Source organism: Salvia hispanica, chromosome 6 (assembly GCF_029641045.1).
Source record: "Salvia hispanica isolate PSC_SH4W2 chromosome 6, Shi_PSC_v1, whole genome shotgun sequence".
Lineage (NCBI taxonomy): Eukaryota > Viridiplantae > Streptophyta > Magnoliopsida > Lamiales > Lamiaceae > Salvia > Salvia hispanica.
In genome coordinates this window covers 34255524-34278479 of record NC_142697.1, presented here as the reverse complement: position 1 = coordinate 34278479, position 22956 = coordinate 34255524, and the positions used below count along the sequence as shown (strand labels likewise).

Genomic DNA, 22956 nt, shown 5'->3' with positions numbered 1-22956 from the left:
ATCTCTGTATTCTCTCGGCAGACTATTGCGAAGAATGTCTCTGATCGTTTGGAAGATCCATAGCCGCTGCAAAGCAATTCCGCCTTTCAATTCGTTATGAATCAAGGTACGCTTCTGCTCTACAGTTTATGCTCCTTCTCCGTCGTTCTCGGTTAATCATCATAGAGAGCTTTAGGTAATTGTTCAAACAATTATTCCAACATTTCAAACGCATTTGCTGATTGCAACGGGTCGGAATGAGAGGCATGAGAAGATGTTGGTGGTGATATCTGGCGGCAGAATTTGGAAGAAATTACGCTCCATTAGTGGAGAGAAGCGGCAGAGCAGCGTTTATTTATGTGAATAATAATTAGGTTTTATTTTAACCTTTGTCCTTTGTAAAATTGGGTCTATTTTGATACCATGAATAAATAAGCTATTCACCATTTAATAAAAAACCAAATTTAGTATCAAAAGGTCAAATCGACGTATAAAACGATGACTCACGTTTCATTAACTTTTACAATCATTTTCAATTATAAAATTAAATAATTTTTTAAAATTCATGTCAGTTAAAATTAAGACTTCTAATAGCGATTAAAGGGAGTAATATTTTTAAAAAAATGAATTTATATGAATACTTAGATTTAAATTTACAGGCTCCTAAAATTATCAAGCAAATTACATTATTATTTTTTTTATTTTGGTTTTTATATTAAATGCTAAGGTATGAATATGGATATTTTTTTCTTTGATTTTAGAATATATCCAATGAATTAAAATGAAATGGTGTGATCTTGATTAAAAATAAGAATTGAAATTCATGGTACCATTGGCACTAGTGGTACGGAGCAATGCCTAATTGCCATTAATTATTGTGGAAATAAAATTGTACTAGTATCGATTTTTAACCTTTTTTGTGTAGGAATAATTATGTTTGATCTATTTTTATTAATTTAATTAATTAATACGGAGTAGCATTAAGTATACAGTAATTCTCTCTTATATTTTGCATCTTATAAGAGCATCTCCAATGGTCAGCTAGCCACCGGCTAGCCGATTCGTCGCGCTGGCCGATCGGCTAGCCGAACCATTGGAGTCGGCGAGCGGACCGGCGTGGGCTGGCCGATCGCTCGGCCAGCGATCGGCCAGCGCCGATTTTTGTTTTTGTTTTTTTTTTTTTTTTAAAAAAACCTATATAAACGCGATTTTCGTTTCATTTTCATTTGCACCACTTGTTTTAACGAGTTTTCTCTCTCTCTAACTTTCTGTACAAGAGCATCATCGAGCGATGGATCACAACAACGAGTCCATTCCAGCGACGAGTTGATCTCAGACTCCCACGGTACCTGTGGGATCTGGATGGGGGCAGATGGGCTCGGGGTTTAACATCCCTTGGAATCAGATGATGGGGATGATGGCCGGTGCGTCGGGGAGAGGGGTGCAGGGGGGAACCAGGGGGGTATGCCGCGGGGGATGCCGGGCGGGGGGCAGGGGAGCGGCGGGCAGTCATCGCCCTGGTGGGGGGGTATGCCCCAGATGCAGCAACAGATGCTGCTGCAACTGATGATGGGGATGATGTGGCAGGGCGGGATGCACGGGGGATGCAGCACAGTATGCATCCCGGATGCAGGGGGGATGCAGGGGTCACCGGGAGGGGACATGGTATATCGTCCCTCGTTTGATTTTTTGACGGCTTCGTCTCACACGTCGACCCCAGTGGAGACGCTGGCGATGACCTTCTGTCATTGCATGATATGGGGATCGATCTCGGGGATCCGGATACTCCCGTTCCAGCGAGGCAGGCCGCGCCGAAGAAGAAGACGAGGGGAAGGCCAAGGCGGTCGGCGAGTGGATGATGTGGCAGGGCGGGATGCAGGGAGGGATGCAGCACAGTATGCATCCGGGGATGCAGGAGGGGATGCAGGGGTCACCGGGAGGGGACACGGTATATCGTCCCTCGCTTGATTTTTTGACGGCTTCGTCTCACACGTCGACCCCAGTGGAGACGCAGTTCACTGGCGATGACCTTCTGTCATTGCATGATATGGGGATCGATCTCGGGGATCCGGATACTCCCGTTCCAGCGAGGCGGGCCGCGCCGAAGAAGAAGACGAGGGGGAAGGCCAAGGCGGTCGCGAGTCATCGCAGCCCGCTGTTGACGACACCCCTGGCCGGAGGAAGTGGACAGAGGATGAGTACGCCGGGGTGGCCAGGGGGTGGTTGGAGGTGTGCGACGATCCGCTGGTTGCGAACAACCAGCGGGTCGTCAACATGTGGGCGAAGATCAGAGCTGCCTATAGGAAGCACTGCCCGCACGGGAAGGACTTTAGCGGGGAGGAGGTCCGGAAGGGGTGGGAGCGCACCAGGGCCGCGGTGGGCTGTTTTGCGAATTTGTACGCCAACGCCCTCCGTCAGCTCAGTAGTGGGCAGAATGAGGACAACGCCCGGAGGATAGCCAAGAGTCAGTTCCCCTTGGCAGGGAAGTATAAGGAGTTCACCTTCTGGGAGTGCTTCTTGTTGCTGAAGGACTCCGAGAAGTTCCGGGCGAGGTGCGACGCTGGGTGGCCGAAGAAGCAGAGACTGAACTATAGCGGCGACTACAGCGGCAGCAGCGGCGGATCCCACGACCTCCCCCCGGATGCTGAGGAGTTTCCATCCCCTCCTTCATTTCCTGGTCGCCCCCGCCCGGTTGGACATAAGCGGGCGCAACGGGCTGCGAGGGGCGGATCCCCCCTATCGCCCTGCGAGGTCCAGTCCTCCGCCCTCCCACCCGCCCCACTCGAGTACACTCTCCATTCGCGTAACCATACGCGGGATCAGATGTACAAGGTCTTCCAAGATTGGAAGGCCGCCACTGTCCCCACGGAGAAGATGTTTCTTCACTCGATGCTCGAGAGCATGCGGGTTGATTTGGAAATCGCGAGGGCACGGCTAGCGGGTTCCGACGTGGGCTCAGATACCACGGGTGGTGGCGGCAGCGGCGGCGGCGACGGCAAGGACGACGGCGACGGCGACGGCAAGGACGACGGCGACGGCGACGGCAAGGACGACGGCGACGGCGATGAGGAGTAGAGAGTGGCGGGGCTCGTGTGTTGAAGCCTTTTTTTAAAAAAAAAATCATGTACTTTTTTTTTAAAATCTTTGTACTTTTTTTTAATGGAATGGATTAATTTTCCCGTATATGTCTCGTAAATTTAATTCCGTATTTTAATCGTAATTTTAATTCCGTAAATGTAGTATATTTTGAATTATTTTTATTGCGGCTGGCCTATGGCTGGCCTAAATCTGATGTGGCAGGTGGATTTTTTAGTGTTGCTGACGTGGCAGGGGAGAGAATGGCTAGCCTATTGTTGGCCTATTGCTGGCCTATGCACCATTGGAGATGCTCTAAAATCACTCTTTTATAAAACTGCTCCGTCGCCAGTCGCCACCGTAGTCCAGCGGGCCTTCGCTTTCCTCCCTCGCCGTCCTTCCGCCGCCAAATAAGTTTCTATAATTTCCATATTTCGGTTTATTATGTCCGAATATCATATCAATTTCTGTTTTTCTTTAAAATCCAGATCCACCATTTGTGTAGCGCCACTATTCATTCACCGTCATTTTCAGTAACAAAGAGGTATTCAAGCTCCCGCATCTTAGCAAAGCAGTGTTTGTGTGTTTGATTTCTGTTACCTTTCCCCAACTGAGAGAAGTAAGCTTTGTTAGCTTTGTCATTTTCAGATTATGTATTCACCAATTAGGGCTGCTCATTACCCCCAATTTTAATATGGTATTCACCACTCTTAGCAGATAGAATCAATTTGAAGTTAGAAATTGATATGATATCGAACATGATGTTGGATTTCTTTGATTAACATTGTAATACGACTGTCTGTTCTTTAAGGTAGAGAAATGACGAGAGGATTCTTCGTGAATTTACCGACAGAAAACACGATTGATATCCTCTCACGGCTCTCCGCCAGAGATGTTATTAGTTGCAAGTGTGTTTGCAAGTCAGGGCTCGAGTTACTCAACTCTCGCGAGTTTGTCAAGTCTCATCTTTCTAAATCAGTCCCGGGGTTGGCTGTGGTTCGGTCTACGAAAATTTTCAATTTGAAGACAGCCTTGACCTTGAGCACCATAATCTCCGCCACAGTTTGGTCACCAAGTTTGTTTTCCCTCATGCTGAAGCGCTTGAGGGTTCAGCTAATGGGTATTTCTTAACGGTAATCTTCACTGGTTGGTGGTAGATACAAAAGCCCCATCAAAAATTTCTTGCTTTGATCTTGAAACAGAACGTTTCAGCACCTTCTCCCATCCTCCTCTGACAAAAGGAGGGTATGTCGGGAGCTTGTCGGTTTTGGAGGGTCGTCTATGCTTATGTGATAATTCATCCGAAGGAAAAATCGTCATCTGGGTGATGAGGGAATATGGGGTGGCGAAGTCTTGGACAAAGGAATATGTCATCAACAAAGATGCCAAGCTTTGTGGAGATTACGTGCTTGTTTCCCCTATTAAGGTTTTCAAAAATGGTGGCATCTTGATGAAATGTGATGAGTCCCTGCTGTTCTACTACAATGGCAAGATGAAATCTTGACAGAAGATTGAGATGTTTGATGCTCGTGGTGGAAATCATACTCTTGTAGGTGCGATTCTCCACACCTCAAGCTTTCTATCCCTCAGAAATTTTGGAATGGAAGACTTATATTCGTTCTGACCGGGAAGCTTCTTCTTGTTGGACTGACTTCCACAGCACTATGAGCTTTACACTTAATGTAGGTAGTATCTTTTCTTTATGTTTATGCTCTAATATGCTCAACTTCGTGCTGCTGCTAGATGCTTATTTTGTTACAATGTAGCAGATCAACTCTCTGAAACGAGTATATCCTAATTTAACCATGTAGCCTTGTTTACTATTATTGTCTTATGAGATATACTAGCTTTTTTTTCATGAAACGACGTCGTTGCAATAAGATGGAAGTTAATATTTTATCTTCCATCTGATTCGAAACGACATCATTTCATCCACTTTGGATGGCAATTGTACTTTTTTGGTGCAGAAAATTGGTCGAGGAATAAAATTAACTGATACCTATTTATCAAACCTAAAATTTATGCAGGTCAAAAGAAGTAAAATAGATTTACTGATATTATGATAAAGTGGAACATAACAAAGATATAATGCTTGTGGGACATAAGCTAAAAGACTAAAAGTAGTTTGTTAAATATAATGTGTACACAAAGATGCTTTAGGAAAGTAGATTGCTTTTTCTTTTGTTTCCACTAACCAAATTTCAAAATTAAATGATCCTCTTCGTTTTCATCTTCATCTTCATCTTCATCTTCATCTTCATCTGAGCTTTCGAAAGATTCAAGAAACTAATGGAGACCTCTTTCTCTTCCTTCTCTCTTGCTCTCGTGCTCTTGACATTAACCAGCGTTACGCTGATCACTGTCAAACAAAATCAATGGAATTAAAGGAGGAATCAACGATAGAAGGAGAAGATTTGGGGAATAATTGATTGACTAGGAATATGTGAAAATATTGTATCCTAGAATAGGTTGATATGTTTTCCATAATTAGGGACACCCTCTTCCCTATATAATGAGGGGTGTAAAACGTTGAAAACATAACACAGAAAATACAAATCTTCAATCTTCTTCTACTCCCAAACTCTCTCAATATGTATAGCCATCTCGCCTCTCTCGATTACCATCTTTAAGATGGTATCAGAGCAGGTTTATTCGGGCTTGAGACTCAGAAAAATATCATCACAGTCTCGAGTACCTTCCTCGACCTTTTGAAACATGAAAAAAAAACCAAGCAACAAGATGTCAGATTCTGAATCTGAAACCCCTCACAACAACCGATCAATAACTCTCTCAGCCAAGCAATTCGCTGAATTTATGAGACTAAATGTGTCTCAGAAAACCTCCAACCATCAACCTTCGTCCCTGGAATCGATAGGCGAGGTGCGCCTGACGGACAAACTCAATGGGGATAATTACCACCTATGGGTAAAACTGATGAGACGAGCCATCGGTGGAAAAGGGCTGGCGTCTCACATATCCGGAGTTACAGACCCCCCTCCACCGACTGACCCACACTTCGATCGATGGCAGCAACGAGATGATTGTTGCTTCAACTGGATTATAAGCAACATCGAAGCCAGCCTCGTGAACGAGGTATCCCAATACGCAACAGCACAGGACTTATGGGAAAGTCTGGACACTACGTACGGAAGCGGTGCCGATCAGTTCCAAATTTCAGACCTGCACAGACAAGCATACAGTTTGAAACAAGGAAATCTGTCATTAGAAAATTTATGGCAGAAGCTTCAGGATCTATGGATTTCAATCGACACCCGGGATCCAAACCCGATGGATACTCCTTCAAGCATTGAAAAATACAACCAGAACACTCAAAGGCATCGGCTGTACCAATTCGTCTGGGCGTTAGACGATCAGTACGACAAGATTAAAAGGGAGATATTGGACATGGATCCAATACCAACAGCAAGGAAGGCATACGGAATGGTCAGACGAGAAGTGGTAAATGCCAAACTGATGAACCCAGAACCACCCAAAGAATCCGGAATAGGAGTCGGCCTCGCCGTTTTCGACAGGAGCCGAACCACCCAGAATCACCAACCACCACCGTGCAACCATGGCTACCGGAAAGAAGAGGACAAGTCCAAATTAGTGTGTAGTCATTGTGGAGGCAAGAAACATACCAAAGAATCATGCTTCCACATCCATGGGTTCCCGGAGTGGTGGGAAGAAATGAAGAAGGCCCGGCAAGCTCGAAATCCAAATCGGAACAATGGAGGTAGCAGGGCATCAGCAGCAGTCGCCGTGGACCGAGCCACCTACGTCGAGAAATCGGCGGGCGGCGTCGGCCCATCGGGAGCAGGTGGAGGCGAAAACCGAAACGAGGAGAAATTGGCAATCGCATCAGTCTCTGTGGCAAGGACATGGTCCGAAGGTAATACATCGGCGATTCTCTCGCCACCGGCGGTGAGGAGACGGCGAGTCTCGACGATGAACAGGGCGGCGCTAGGTTTTTCCCTCAAATTTGGGGGTCGACGGCTAGTGTTACAAAGAAAAGGGAATTATTTCCCTCAAACACCCCAAATTTCTCAGAATCTCAATCTGACCCCTCTACATTCCAAAATTTAAACATTATACCCCACTTACTCTCAAAACCACCCCAGACATTTCAGAAATTCCAAAACCAACCCCTCATCCCAAATTATCTCGAAATCAGCCCCAGAACTTCCAAAAATTTCACATTGACCCCCAGAAAAATGCCCAGTCACAAAATTACCCCCAAACTGCCAAAACTCTACAAATTGCACCACAGTCCCAAAAATTTAAGCCCTCAATTCCGTGCAAAAATTCCTTCGAAGCATTGGCATGTTCCTCTACCTCACAATCAGATGCCAAAGACACCCAATGGATATTCGATTGTGGGGCTAACGACACAATATCATTTGATGCCTCAGACTTCTTAACCATCTCGCAATCTAGCAAAACCTATGTGCAAACAGCCAGTGGGGACCTAGCGCCAGTCCAAGGGGCGGGAACCATTAATGTTTCCCCCACTTTATGCCTATCTAACTGCCTTTATGTTCCATCATTGTCACATAAGTTGCTATCCGTTAGTCATGTGACTAAGGAATTGAACTGCAAGTTACTAATGCAACCGCGATTTTGTATGTTACAGGATATCAAGACGGGGACGATAGTTGGGCGTGGCACTGAGCGAAACGGGTTGTACTATGTGGACGAGATAGCTCAACAGAGTACTGCAATGCTGACTCACGGACCAACTGAAAGACAGGCTTGGCTTTGGCATCGTCGGTTAGGACACCCATCTATAGGATATCTTCGTCTACTTTATCCTAATTTAGTTGCTTCTATGCATTCCTTTCATTGTGAAACTTGTTTATTGGCCAAAAGCCACAGACATTCATTTAAGCTGAACAATTCTAGAATGAAAACTCCTTTTGCTTTGATCCACTCTGATGTTTGGGGCCCGGCACCAATTACTGGGGGGCAAGGATTTCGTTATTTTATGTTATTTGTGGATGATTATTCTCGTATGACTTGGGTATATTTCTTAAAAAATAAATCCGATGTGTTTGAAAAATTCACTACTTTCTACTCTCTCATCCAAACCCAGTATAACCACAAAATCCAAATCCTTAGGTCAGATAATGGGGGAGAATTTGTGAATACGAAAATGCAAGACTTTTTTCGACAGAATGGTCTAGTCCACCAAACCTCGTGTCCCTACACTCCTCCAGAGCAAAACGAGGTAGCAGAAAGGAAAAATAGGTACATCCTTGAGATTACTAGAGCTCTCTTGATCGAGTCAAAAATACCGAGAACTTTTTGGCCTGAAGCCATAGCCACTTCAGTCTACCTCATGAACCGCCTACCCAATGGGATTCTAGACTTCAAGTCACCCTTGGATATTTTTTCCACACACTTCGAGCTACCTTCCTCTCTTTCCCTAGAGCCCAAGGTCTTTGGTTGTTCAGTATTTGTTCATATTCCTAAACATGAACGTACTAAATTTTCACCATGTGCTCGTAAATGTGTTTTTTTAGGGTATGGAAAAAGTCAGAAGGGGTATCGATGCTATGATCCGACTACAGGCAACATGCACACTACCATGAATTGTGATTTTGTGGAAGGGGAATACTTTTACAGCCAATATAGTAGTCAGGGGGAGATATCGTCGAACCATAATCCTACTAGTGACCTACTAAATTGGCTACCTAGTCAAGGGAGAAACCAGTCAGGGGGAGAGTCGACGCTTGAGTCAAGCCCTGTCACAGAAGTCGGTCCAACAGAGGAAAGTAGTGGTACCGCCGAGCCGTCTTCTCCCATTGAACAGAACGTGGAGTTAGGTGACACTGCTCAACCATCAACCCCATCTTCGATGTCGGAGGTAAACAGTTCAGATATGGATAATGTAATTGTGGAGAATACTAATCCTGACAGGAATGGTGGAGATAACTGTCTAACAAGTGGTAGAGAAGCTCATCCAAGGGAATCACCATATGATTTGCCTCATAGAAGCACGAGGGGAATCCCTGCCCGGAGATACTCTCCGGACTGGAAAGGAAAGAAGGCCAGATATGCGGTGGCGAATATTGCACAAACCCAACTCACTGAAATGGCTAGTGCATTTGAAGCTGCCCTGTATGAAGAAGAGGAGATTCCACAGACATTTGAGGCGGCCTCAAGACATAAACATTGGAGAGAGGCCATGAAAAAGGAAATTGACGCTCTCATTAAAAATGAGACATGGGAAAAGTGTACATTGCCAGAAGGGAAGAAGCCAGTTGGATGTCGATGGATATTCACCATAAAAAGACGTGCAGATGGGTCAATCGAGAGATATAAGGCGAGACTTGTGGCCAAAGGATACACACAAGTATATGGAGTAGATTATGAAGAGACATTCTCCCCAGTTGCCAAGTTAGACACTGTTCGAGCACTTCTTTCCGTAGCAGCATGCAAGGATTGGCCTCTACATCAATTCGATGTCACAAATGTGTTTCTACATGGTGAATTGGGGGAAAACTCGGGCAAGTATGTCGCCTTAGAAAAACTCTGTATGGGCTGAAGCAGTCTCCTAGAATATGGTTTGGAAGGTTCTGCCAGGCAATGTTCAAACACGGGTTTAAACAAAGCCTCTCAGATCATACACTCTTCACAAAAAGAAGGAATGGAAAGATAACATGTCTAATTATTTATGTTGATGACATGATTATTACTGGTGACGATGTAGAGGAAATCTACAACCTAAGGGAGAACTTATTCAAAGAATTTGAAATGAAGGACTTAGGGGCATTAAAATATTTTCTTGGGATAGAGATGTTGAGATCAAAGCACGGGATATTTCTGAGACAGAAAAAATATGTTTTAGATTTACTTGCAGAGACAGGGTTGTTGGATTGCAAACCTGCTGAAACTCCAATGAATCCTAATCATGGATTAAAGATAGAAGAAGGGGCTGCTCTTACAGATCGAGAACGATACCTGGTAGGGAAGCTCATATACCTATCACATACCCGACCGGATATCACATATGCAGTCGGCATAGTTAGTCAATTCATGCACCGACCTCAAGTCGACCATATGGATGCTGCGTTGAGGATTGTCAGATATTTGAAGGGAACCATTGGCTATGGAGTGTTTTTAGCCAAGAAGGATGAATTGGAGATCGACGGATACACAGATGCAGATTAGGCAAGTAATCCTATTGACAGAAGGTCCACTGGGGGTTACTTCACCTTCATTGGAGGGAACTTGGTCACTTGGAGAAGTAAGAAGCAAAAGGTGGTAGCTCTATCAAGTGCAGAGGCAGAGTTCCGAGGAATCAAAAGTGGACTAATGGAAATCATCTGGCTAAGGAGATTATTGACAGAACTTGGCTTTCCACCTACACGGAAAAGTCAATTGTTTTGTGATAACAAGGCCGCAATCAGTATTGCAGAGAATCCAGTGCAACATGACCGTACCAAACATGTTGAAGTTGATCGTCACTTCATCAAGGAGAAGCTCGAAGGAGGGATCATAGAATTTCCCTTTGTTCGGTCCGAAGAACAACTTGCAGATATCTTGACTAAAGCTGTTCATCCCAAAGTCTTCAAGAAAATTTTGGACAAGTCGAGTATCGGAGATACCGTTGCTCAACTTGAGGGGGAGTGTCAAACAAAATCAATGGAATTAAAGGAGGAATCAACGATAGAAGGAGAAGATTTGGGGAATAATTGATTGACTAGGAATATGTGAAAATATTGTATCCTAGAATAGGTTGATATGTTTTCCATAATTAGGGACACCATCTTCCCTATATAATGAGGGGTGTAAATAGTTGAAAACATAACACAGAAAATACAAATCTTCAATCTTCTTCTACTCCCAAACTCTCTCAATATGTATAGCCATCTCGCCTCTGTCGATTACCATCTTTAAGAATCACCTCCTCCTCGTCCCCGTTTTCCAACTCAAATACTGATCAAGACGCTCTCCTCACCTTCAAAAACGCAATCAATTTGGAGTCCGATTCCATGCTGAACAAAAACTGGTCCACAAATGCTTCCATCTGTAGCTGGACTGGCGTCTCATGCAGCCTCGACCACCAAAGGGTCACGGCCCTCAATTTCTCCGGCTTCCTCCTCCACGGAACCATCTCTCCACATCTTGGAAACTTAACGTTCCTTCAGTCTTTGGACTTGAGCTCCAATAATTTCACAGGCTCCATACCCTCAGAGCTGTACAACATCCAAAGGCTTAAGACATTGAACTTATCGAGTAATCAGCTTGTGGGTGGTTTACCGAGTGGCATCTTCACCAACATGTCTGTGTTGGTAGAGATCAACCTCAGGTTTAACAACCTATCAGGCGAGCTCCCAAGTGATATATGCAGTAACACTCCGAAGCTCAAGAGATTACTTCTGAGCGGAAATAAAATTGTTGGAAAAATCCCGAAGAGTATATGGAAGTGCGTAGAGATGGAAGATTTGCGAATATCCTCTAACAAAATCACTGCCAACATACCAACTGAAATCGGGAACTTGACGAAGCTTACTTTTCTAAGCATGTTTTCAAACCATTTGGAAGGTATCATCATCTCTTCTTATTTGAAATAGTTATCATTTTTAGTTATGTTTCTTGGAATATTCACTAACTTTTTGATATAATGATTCTGATTGAGCAGGAGAAATTCCTTCATCTGTCTTCAACATTTCTTCTCTGGAAATTGTGTACCTTAGTGACAACATTCTTAGTAGTAGTGTCCCCATTTTCAACAGTTTAACCAGGCTTCAATTATTGTATCTTGACAGCAACTACTTGACAGGTAATTAATTAACAACTTGAGAGTATATATCTGTTATATGTTGAAGTTATATTTTGGAAGTCTTTTCTTTTGGGTAACTATGTTGTACTTGTATTTGTAGGTGGCATACCCAAAGAAATTGGATATCTCACCTCCTTGCAGCATCTAAAACTTAATAAAAACAACTTGACAGGTAAAATACCACTAAGAGCGTTTGGGTACGCGCGCAATGCGTCGCTCGGACCATCCCGCCTTGTCTTGAACCTTTTTTTTTTAAACCAAAACTCCTACTTCAGTCATACAATTAAGTTGAGTTGTATTCCCTTTTTGGAATGTCTCAACTAAGTTGAGTCATTTCCTATTTTTACAAAAAAAACTAAGTATCCAATCATTCTTACTTTACTCTTGGTTATCTATCCTACATTTTATCTCCTATTTTATTTTATCTCCATTTAACTCATTTAATACAATTTATTAATTTCAGTGTCAAAAAAAATGCATCAACTTAATTTCAGTACACAAAATAACAAATCACTTTAACAAGAAGGACAGAACAATCAATTTTATCATAAGAATAATAACTTCTATTCACAATAACAGTCATTTTTTAACAGAATAACTTTTAATCGTTAAAGAAATAGTACTCCAAAGTAACTTTTTCATATAAAAATACTAGTACTATTTGTTTGAGCTCTTCGGAAGATTGAGCTTGCTCAAGTTTTTCTCTTCCACTGAACTATAAACTCTAACATAATTTCATAATGAACCTGACCCACCACCTATTTATATACTCCCTTCGTGAAATTCATTTCACGAGAATTTGGACTCTTTCCTCTTTAGTCTACCCCACAAGAATATGCACTTTTTCTTTTTTAGTCTGTCCCACAAAAATATGCACTTTTTAAATTTAGAAACTCTTTTCTCTCTAATGAGGTGTGACTCATTTTACACTAACAATATTTTAAATTTTTTTTTTTTTGTATTTCTCTTACTTTACCAATTTTACATTGAAACACTTGTTGAACTCAAAGTGGATTCTTTCCGGGCAGAGGGAGTATTTATTTCTAGTTGGGCATTAATAATTTTAATTGACCGTAGTTAATTTAGTTATTATTGGGGAGATTAATAAAGTCTATTTGAAATTAATCTATCTTAACCATAGTTGGAGTAATAAACTCCAAGTGAAATTAATAAATTTTAATTGAGGATTAATAAATCGTATTTGATCTAAATTAACACTACATGATTAATATTTAGTTATTGATTTACTATTAATTAATACAGTATTTGATTATTAATCACACATGTTTGCACACAAGTTTTGGTGTTCGATTATTATTTAGATTGCACTTTAATCGACATATCTTATAGCCCTTGTAAATTGATTATTAATACTAACAAGTGTTTTATGCTATTTAGGTCACATACCAAAGCAAATTGGGAACCTTACTATGCTGAGAACGTTATCTATTGATTCCAACAATTTGACAGGTATGTTCTCAAAAGAAAACATTGAAGCATGCAAGTTACATTACTTATTAATGAGATTTGTTACTAAATATGAATTACTTGATGGAAGGTGAACTGCCGGAAGAGCTTGGTAATCTCAAAAACATCACACTTATTCAAGCATACATGAATGCTTTGAGTGGTTCCATCCCACATTCCATACTTAATCTCTCAACATTGTCGGTATTATCTCTTCAGTTAAATCAACTTTCCGGCGGTCTTCCTCCAAACATAGGCCTCTCACTTGTCAATCTCGAAGAGCTACATTTATCTTCCAATAGACTCACAGGAGAAATCCCAACCACTATCAGCAATGCTTCCATGCTTACTTGGTTGCAGTTGAATGATAACTCATTCACTGGCTCCATTCCCCACTTTGATAACTTAAGGTCCCTCCGATTCCTTCGACTTTGGGGAAATAATCTGACGGGAGCTGTCACTGGCTCCATTCCCCACTTTGATAACTTAAGGTCCCTCCGATTCCTTCGACTTTGGGGAAATAATCTGACGAGAGCTCACATTTCTCTCTTCATTAACTAACTGCCCGTATTTGGAGATATTGGAGTCATCACATAATCCGCGGATGAATGGTGTCCTCCCGCCTTCGGTTGGGAACTTATCTGCTTCTCTCATCAATTTTCAAGCATCTAACTGCAACATTCAAGGAGTTATTCCTTCTGCTTTTGGAAATTTGAGCAATTTACAAACTTTGGATTTATCTACGAATAATCTCACAGGATTCATCCCGGCAACAATGGGGAAGTTGAAGCAACTAGGGAAGTTAAACCTCTATAATAACCGGCTGGGCGGATATATCCCTCGTGATCTTTGTCTAATGAGTAAATTGATGAACTTGGGCTTGCATGCCAACATGCTTGTAGGTCCGATACCAGAATGTTTGGGGGAAGTTAAATCTCTAAGAATGGTCACAATGAACTCGAACAAGCTGAGTTCCACTCTCCCTTCAGAAATCTTTGGTCTTGCAGACCTCATATATTTGGACTTGTCTTCGAACAATCTGAGTGGTCAACTTCCGTATATTGGAAGGTTGAAGGCTATTAACGAGTTAGACTTATCCTCTAACGAGTTTTCAGGTTCTATTCCTGAATCAATCGGAAATTTGAGCAATTTACAAGCTTTGGATTTATCTATGAATAATCTCACAGGATTCATCCCGGCAACAATGGGGAAGTTGAAGCAACTGGGGAGGTTAGTCCTCTATAATAACCGTCTGGGCGGATATATCCCTCATGATCTTTGTACAATGAGTAAATTGATGTACTTGTACTTGCACGCCAACATGCTTGTAGGTCCGATACCAGAATGTTTGGGGGAAGTTAAATCTCTAAGAGTGGTCACAATGAACTTGAACAAGCTGAGTTCCACTCTCCCTTCGGAAATCTTTAGTCTTGCAGACCTCATATTTTTGGACTTGTCTACAAACAATCTGAGTGGTCAACTTCCGTATATTGGAAGGTTGAAGGCTATTTACGCGTTAGACTTATCCTCTAACAAGTTTTCAGGTTCTATTCCTGAATCAATTGGTGGATGTGAGTCACTTGTATACCTAAATTTGTCGAACAATACGTTCAATGGATCCATCCCCGAATCTTTGGGGAACGTCACAGGCTTGACTACTCTGGATCTATCCAGCAATAAGTTTTCAGTCTCTATTCCCAAATCAATAGGCAGGTTGCAGCATTTGGAGGTCTTGAATTACTTTTATGGAATCATTCCAACTATATTTCCAAAGGGTTGTAATCTTACGTCGCTCAACTTGAATGGTAATAAGTTGGAAGGAGCATTACCTCAATCCCTTTCCAATTGTCAAAGTCTGGAGGTTTTTGATATTGGAAACAACAGAATACAAGACATCTTTCCAGTTTGGACCGGAAATCTCATTGATCTCCGCGTCCTCATATTGAGGTCCAACTACTTCAGTGGTACCATTTCTTCTCACACTTCCAAGACCAGGCTTCCATTCCCCATGCTGCAAGTTTTTGATATATCCCGTAATGGATTCACTGGAAATCTGCCCCATGAATATTTGAGGAATTTCAAAGGGATGATTGATGTACAAGAGAATCATCGAGGAGGACAAGATCTGTCTCGATTATATATAGATTCATTGACAATAACAATGACATTAACAGTGAAAGATTTTGATCGAGAATATAAGAGAGTTCTGAAAGCCTTGACAACCATCGACATGTCATCCAACAGATTTTCAGGCAGTATCCCAAACTCCATAGGAAATTTGAATTCCTTGATATATCTGAATCTGTCTCACAATTGCCTCACAGGAGGAATACCTGCATCGATTGGAAATGCGACAGAACTCGAGTCGCTGGACCTGTCTTCAAACCGTTTGGAAGGGGAAATTCCAACAGAGCTAACAAAGCTCACATTTCTTTCCGTGATAAACCTTTCCATGAATAATCTTTCAGGGAAGATACCTCAATCCATTGGCCAGTTTTCCACATTCGAAAATACATCATATGTTGGGAATTCTGGACTATGTGGATTTCCTTTATCACGAACATGCGAAGGGCCTTCGCCTCCGGTGATGCTGCAAGAGGATGATGATGATGATTATGGTATTCTAGAGGGATTCTGTTGGCAGGCTGTTGTTTCCGGGTATGGATGTGGATTCGTAATAGGTGGGATTGTGGGTGGTCTGGTTCTTAGGTATGGAAGGCCTAAATGGTTGTTGGAATGGATCTACAGATTTTACAGGATAAAGATGAGAAGCCATATATAGAGGAAATTTGGCAACACAAAGAAGAAGATAAGAAAGTTGAGCTTCAAGGTATACTTATGGGTATTGTTGTTTTCTTACATTTATTTGCATGTTATGTTGAACCTTCCAAGTTATGTTGTAAATTCAAGACTTTATTATAGAATATTAATTAGTATATGTGTGGATAGTTTTGCTTCCTTATCCATATAGTATAGGAGTGGACATTGAAGTATAAGTGTTTACTCTTCATGAATTTTGGCTGAGAAAGTAGTAGTAATATAGATGGTTTGGTACTCAACTACTAACTATTATCACTTGGGCTTATTATAGTTGTAAGACTTCTCACGTTTGTTTTGTTAATTAATAACTGACAAATCAGTTAGCCACTCTTAATTTTCAGTCCAATGAAAGATAATATTATCACATCAAAACTTCATTCTAGTGAATATGAGTAAGAAAATTAAAATGATTTTTTTATAGAAAATGAGGAATGTGAAGGAAGAGTGTAGATTGTATGCTCAATAATATCTCATTGCATCACGTGGCCGCATATCTAAAGAGATCAAGTTACTTCGAAGTGTTAGGGAGGAGACTCTAATTATAGAAGTTAACATAACCGAGTTTAGTGACTCTCCTAGTTATTATTAGAGGCGCATATAGGTAACACAGTCATTGAATGAATTTACGTCTTCCCATTTTAATTAGATATGAAACTCTATCTTTTCTAACTTGTTTCAATTCATAACTCAGAAAGTTCTGTACGTACTGCATATTAAAAATATAAACGAGGACATAACTTTATCAATACAATACGTGAATTCAAATATCAACACAAATATGTAGGTAATTCAAATATCAACACAAATACATAGATATATCAAAAGTCTTGTGTTGGAAATTTTAATACTCTCTCCGTCCAAAAAAAAATAGAACAATTGGTGTATGACACGGGTTTTAATATAAAATTGGTAAAGTAAGAGAGAAGAGAAGAAAGTAAGAGAGAAGAGAAAAAGTAAGTGATAAGTAGTGTTAGTGGAATAATGTGTAGGGTTATTATTTATTGAAAACTTTCCATAAATAATTGTGCTCTATTTTTTGTTATTTTTTGTGGACGGCCAAAAATGGTAATTGTGCTCTATTTTTTGTGAACGGAGGGAGTTCCATAGTAATGGAGGCGAAACTTTTCGGCACAGAGATTAAGAAAAATTGTATTAGGTGAGTTAAGTAAAGAGAGAATAAAATGGAAAATGAAAAATGTAGAGAGATGAAAAGTGAGAAAAGTAAGAGAGAGTAAAGTATATGTGAAAAAATGTGTTGACTTTTACTAAAAATGGAAATGACTCTATTACTATGGAACATACCAATATGACAAAATGACTCTATTATTATGGAACGGAGGGAGTGCAATATTGAAAAAGCTTAGTGTTCTGTATTGGAAATTAGTTTTATTTTAGCATGACCCATATACTCCCTTTGTTTTAAAAAACTAGACTAGTTTTACCATTGTGTCGTTCCCCAAAATTAGACTAAGCATAAGTGTTTTTAATCAATTACACCACTAATAATGTGAACCCAACAACCCACTGACATTATTTTTACTGTCTTTTTCCTCTCTCTCTTACCTTTTCTTATCTCTTATTTTATCAATTGCACATTAAAATCTGTGTCATTTATAAGTTTGTCTATTTATTTTGAGGACGAAGAGATTATTATTTTATTCTCCCTCCGTCCAATAAAAATATTTGCACTTTTCATTTCCGTCCGTCTCAAAAAAATATGGCCATCTCCATTTATGGAAAATTGTCCACAACTCATTACTTATACACATCAATTTATTTATAACTTATACCACTATGACTCACCATTACAAATCAGTAAACACTAATAATAATATGAGTCTCACTAATACTATTTTAACTATCCTTCTCCTCTTCTTATTTACTTTACCAATTGTACATTAATTCCGTGTCATTTCAATTGTCCATAGAATTAGATATTTGAAATAGATATTCAACATACTCCCTCCGTCCCATAGAAATAGGCCATTTAGAATTGATACGAATTTTAATGCATAATTGGTAAATTAAGAGAGAATGAGAAAAATGTTTCTAGTAGTAGATATGCACTATTTCTATAGGACGGAAGAAAAAGAAAATATGATAAATTTCTACGGGATGGAACGAGTATTAAATAACATAGGCTTTTGTATTAGGAGTATTTTACTTTGAAATTTATTTAATACAGTCTTATAGAATTAATAATTAAAAATTAGTTCAAATACTCTCTCAATTTTTGAAAAATAGAAATTCTTTCTTTTTAGTCCGTTACTTAAAAATAAAGGCATTTTATTTTTTGTAATGGACCTTACAATCCACTAATATTAATTTCACTACTTTTCTATTTCACTTTTACTTTATCATTTTTTCTCTTTTTCACTCTTACTTTATCATTTTTGCATCAAAACCTGTATCGTTTCTAAATTCCTAGTATTTTATGAAACAGAGAGATTATAATAATCCTTTCAAAGGTTAAAATTAGGAAAAATTTAAAACGATATTGTTTTAATGAAAAATTGGTAAAGTAAGAAAATACACTATATTAGTGAAAAATGAGGCCATCTGCATCGCGTCTCGATGCCGTCTCTATCTCGTCTCGGAGAGACTAGACAGCATCGAGACGGCGATGCAACACGCCATCTCGTCCCGGTCAATGACGGACCCAGGTGGGGTCGGGTGGGGTCGACCGACCCCACCGTCATCCGCCGAGAGCTGACGGAGCTTCGTCTTGACACCAAGAGACAGATCTCCACTGCAATTCTTCATCCTTTGAAAAAAAAGAGAGAGATAGATGAGAATAACAAAGCGATGGAGAGATGGAGAGGAAGAGGGAGGGTCGCCGCTGTGGAAAGGAGCGATGGAGAAGAAGACGTGTTATAAATTTTAATTCTTACTTTTGTATGAAATGAGCTAAATAATTGGGCCTACTCTTAATACTGATAGTCATAGATTAATTAAGAGTAATTATAATTATAATTATAATGTTCATTTTATTAATGATAATTTCATCATAATTTTTATTTATTTAATTTTTTGTAAAATTATTGATAAATATTACTACCTCCATCCCTCAAATTTTGACACAGTTTACCATTTTGTTTCGTCCCTGGACACACTTCACTTTTACCATTTTTAGTAGTGGACCTCATATTCCATTAACTCATTCCTACTCACATGTTATTATAAAACTAATACTTTAAAAGTAGGACACACATGCTACCAATTTTTTCAACTCACTTTCCATTGCATTTTTTAAAGCTCATGTCGGGTCAAAGTGTGTCAAAATTTGGGGGACGTAGGTAGTAATAAGATTAGTTTTAAAATTAAAGATAACTTAAAAAAAAATTTAAGTTAGAAAATAAACTATTTAAAGTAAATACTTTTTAAAAAATAATTATTTAAATATTATTTTTATTATTATTTTCTATTATATTCGACCCCACGAGTTTTAATTCCTGCGTCCATCATTGGTCCCGGTCTCGTCATCATCTCGTCGCTTGGCTCGTCCTGGAGAGGCGTCTCACGAGACAGCTCGCCACGCGCCTTGGCGACGTGGCGTGCTCCCGTTAGTGCGTGACGTCTATCGCCGGCTCGCCGGCCCGCTAGTGGGCGTCGTTTATATCTGTTAAAAATGTTTTTTTTTTGTTTTTTTTTTAAAAAATTTTAGGAAAATTCAAAAATATAAAAAAAAATCCCAAAAATATACTAGCCGTTTATAGCCGTTTTTTCAAATTTTTAATTATTTTTCTATTTTTTTAATCCCCTAATCACTTCTATAAATATAAAATCATTTCCTCAAATTATCTACCATAAAAAAACTCTCTATTCTCACTCAAACACTCTACATATTCATCTCAAAACATTATTTTTCTCCCAAATTTTAATCAATTCATGGATCCTTTTGAGCAAATGCGTTGAATAATGGAAGAATCGCTAGAAGAAGATCGACGTAGGGAGGAAGAGGAAGCCTAATTACAAATACGAGGTATAGATTCTGCAAAAAAAATTACTACTGTATGAAAATAGGAAGAATCTCACGTTGGGGTCTGGGAGTATGAATAGATGGTCTTGCAATTTTTCGAATCCTAATTACAAATACGAGGTATAGACTAGTCTAATTAATTCACGCTACATCTATCTACGAAAAATAGTATTGATAGTGATATTATAATACAAAATTGGTAAAATATTAATTAATAAAGATTATAACCCACTTCATTAAATATAAAATTTGATTACAAAAATAAAAAATTGTCAAACGTAATACAATCCATGAAAAAAAACAAAATAAGAAGAAGAAAAAGAAGATTACAAGGAACTTGACGTACAAACTTAAACTTGAAATTGTATTTTTAAGCAGAATCGAGGAAGACCTTCGTCCATAAGACGAGGTACGCTCCAATAGTGCTTTCGGATAAGGTGTGGAATGCAAGATGATGCCTCCCTATTTATAAATCAAGTTATTGTTCTAGAATCAATATTTTCATTTTACTCTTTGCAAGACATAGTCTATACTACTCTACCGTAATTTACTTTTCTCTATTTTAACTATTTTATACTATTGTTTTTTAAAAATGAGAGGAAAAAAGAAACGTCTAGCTAATCTTGTGATGGAAGGAGTGTTAATCAACTTATCTTAATTACCCCAATTATTAACTTGGATTGTGTTTAGTTAATTGGTTGTGGGCTCACGAATGGGTTTAGTGTCATCTGGTCAAATAGCCTCAATAAAGGTCAATCAGCCCATTAATCAAGCTCAATCATTCAAAAATAATACGGTTATCTCTATATTTATAAATGGGTTTGGTATTAATTTATTTTAATTATTTGTATCATTTACTAAATGGGTTCATTTAATTTGAATTTTCAAAAATAATACGGTTATCTCTATTTATAAATGGGTTTGGTATTGATTTATTTAAATTATTTTTATCATTTACTAAATGGGTTCATTAATTTGAATTCTAATAGTACCTTATTTTATAGATTTATTTTGATTGTAGTGTTTATTTAATTTAATTTTATATTTTTTAAGATCTTTGATAACATATTTAAGATTTCAAGTAAAATATAGGGATATTGCACGCTAAAATCTCAACTTTGGCCAAATTTTGATTTCATTTTTTAATTTTTCAAATTAATTTGATTTTTCATTTGTGATTCACAAAATATTCTAAATCAATTATCTTTGATTGATTTTTTTTCCCGAAATAAATAGAGCCACCAAACTAGTTCCATTTTATATTTTTAGAATATTTTGTGAATCTTTTTGTCTTCCAATTTCCGGTTTATCACAACGATTTCTTGTGCTGGATAATATTCTCTCATATCTTTTGATATTTTGATGAGAATGTTTTTTTAAATCTTTTTTGTAATTTATTTATAACTTCTTTCGTGAATTATTCTGAACTCTGAAGTCAATTGCAGCTAATCGATAAGAAGTCATCAAAATCAATGGAAATAACTCGAAGGTTCCCTCTTTATTTATAAAATTATTTATCGTTCAATGGAGGGTTTCTGTATTTGAAGGTGCCGACCATCTGTTTGATAGAGTTCCGAATCGAAAACAGTGAAGTTTGCCATTACCAAGAACGTGCAGAAGATGTTGGAAGAAATCCCTGAGTAAAATGTGAAGATGCCAACAGCGAGAACAAGTTGAAAGGGATTTTATACACTACTCTTGGGAAGGTTTCAATAGTTAGTCAATGGGGCGTCATTTCTTCAAAAATCTACTTTCAAATATCACCACCGATATCGAGTCTGATCTTCCCCAAATCAAAACCCCTCCCGCCCCCGCCCCCGCCCTAGTTCGCTTAATTCCGACGGAGAGGAACTCAACTCGCTGCACGGTTTTTGAATTTGACAACAAAGCAGAAGATGAAGATGAAGAAGGAGAAGGAGAAGGAGAAGAAGAGAGAGCCGATCTGGTTAGGCATAATCTTCCCTTTCATCTGCTCGCAGATTTCGAAATCCCTCACGGACAATCAAAATCAATATATCGAGGTCAGCAAACTAATGGATTGCTTCTTCTGCACTCAGTGTTAGAGCGTGATATTTACATATGCAATCCTTTCACTCGTCAATACATCAAGCTGTGCTGCTCCAGGAAATGCAAGTCGGATAATTATTTGATGAGTTATGGATTTGGTGTGAGCGAAATAAGTGCGAAATATAAGGTCGTCTGTACCAATGTGGATGCTGGATCCGGCTCTTTTCATGTGTACACCCTCGGAACAGGAACATGGAGGCGCGTTGAAGCCGCCTCTGTGTCTGGTTACACATTCTCTTACAATGCACACATTGTATGTAACGGCAGCCTCCATTGGACGGTATATGATTCGACTCATACCTTATGGATTTGTGGTTTTGATCTTGAAACAGAACGTGTTAGCATCTTCTCTGCTCCTGCTGTTGATCGACGTGTTGCGAATGTGAAGTTGAATGTTTTGAGGGACTGCCTTTGTTTGTCTTACACGCGAGGTTATAAACTTGTCATCTGGATGATGAAGGATTACCGAGTCGGGGAATCTTGGACCATAGAGTGCAAGATTAGTGTTGATTTTGATATTGACTTTGGTTATGATTTTGATTGCCATGATATGACTGTTCATCCAATCAAACTTTTCAAAAATGGTGACGTTTTGATGTTGTTTGAAGATAAGTGCCTCTTCTACTACTCTCACGAGACAAGGACTACTCAACAAGTCGGTATGCTTACCGATGGAAATCCAGAGGATGCGGATGAGGATGACATTAGCTTTGCCATGATTTACACTCCAAGCGTTTTCTCACTTAGGAAATTCGAATTTGAGAATGTGACGTCATTCTAG

General features: G+C 39.5%; 3 protein-coding genes and 1 pseudogene across 3 annotated transcripts; all 4 read left to right on the top strand.

Moving 5' to 3' along the window:
* Positions 1–3873: 3873 nt before the first annotated feature.
* On the top strand, positions 3874–4678 carry LOC148923678 (F-box protein At3g07870-like; annotated as a pseudogene).
* A 1115-nt stretch (positions 4679–5793) lies between these two features.
* Positions 5794–9601, top strand: LOC148923677 (uncharacterized). The gene is made up of 2 exons (XM_089061579.1): positions 5794–6946; positions 8577–9601. The coding sequence occupies exons 1-2, from the start codon at positions 5794–5796 to the stop codon at positions 9599–9601; spliced, it is 2178 nt and encodes a 725-aa protein (XP_088917705.1).
* A 770-nt stretch (positions 9602–10371) lies between these two features.
* Positions 10372–16311, top strand: LOC125206669 (uncharacterized). Its single transcript, XM_089061578.1, has 6 exons — positions 10372–10665; positions 10926–11604; positions 11702–11842; positions 13241–13312; positions 13620–13765; positions 13845–16311. The coding sequence occupies exons 1-6, from the start codon at positions 10372–10374 to the stop codon at positions 16089–16091; spliced, it is 3579 nt and encodes a 1192-aa protein (XP_088917704.1). The 3' UTR covers positions 16092–16311.
* Positions 16312–22257: 5946 nt separating this feature from the next.
* On the top strand, positions 22258–22956 carry LOC148923676 (F-box/kelch-repeat protein At3g06240-like). The gene has a single exon (XM_089061577.1). It carries the CDS (start codon positions 22258–22260, stop codon positions 22954–22956), a length of 699 nt encoding a protein of 232 aa, XP_088917703.1.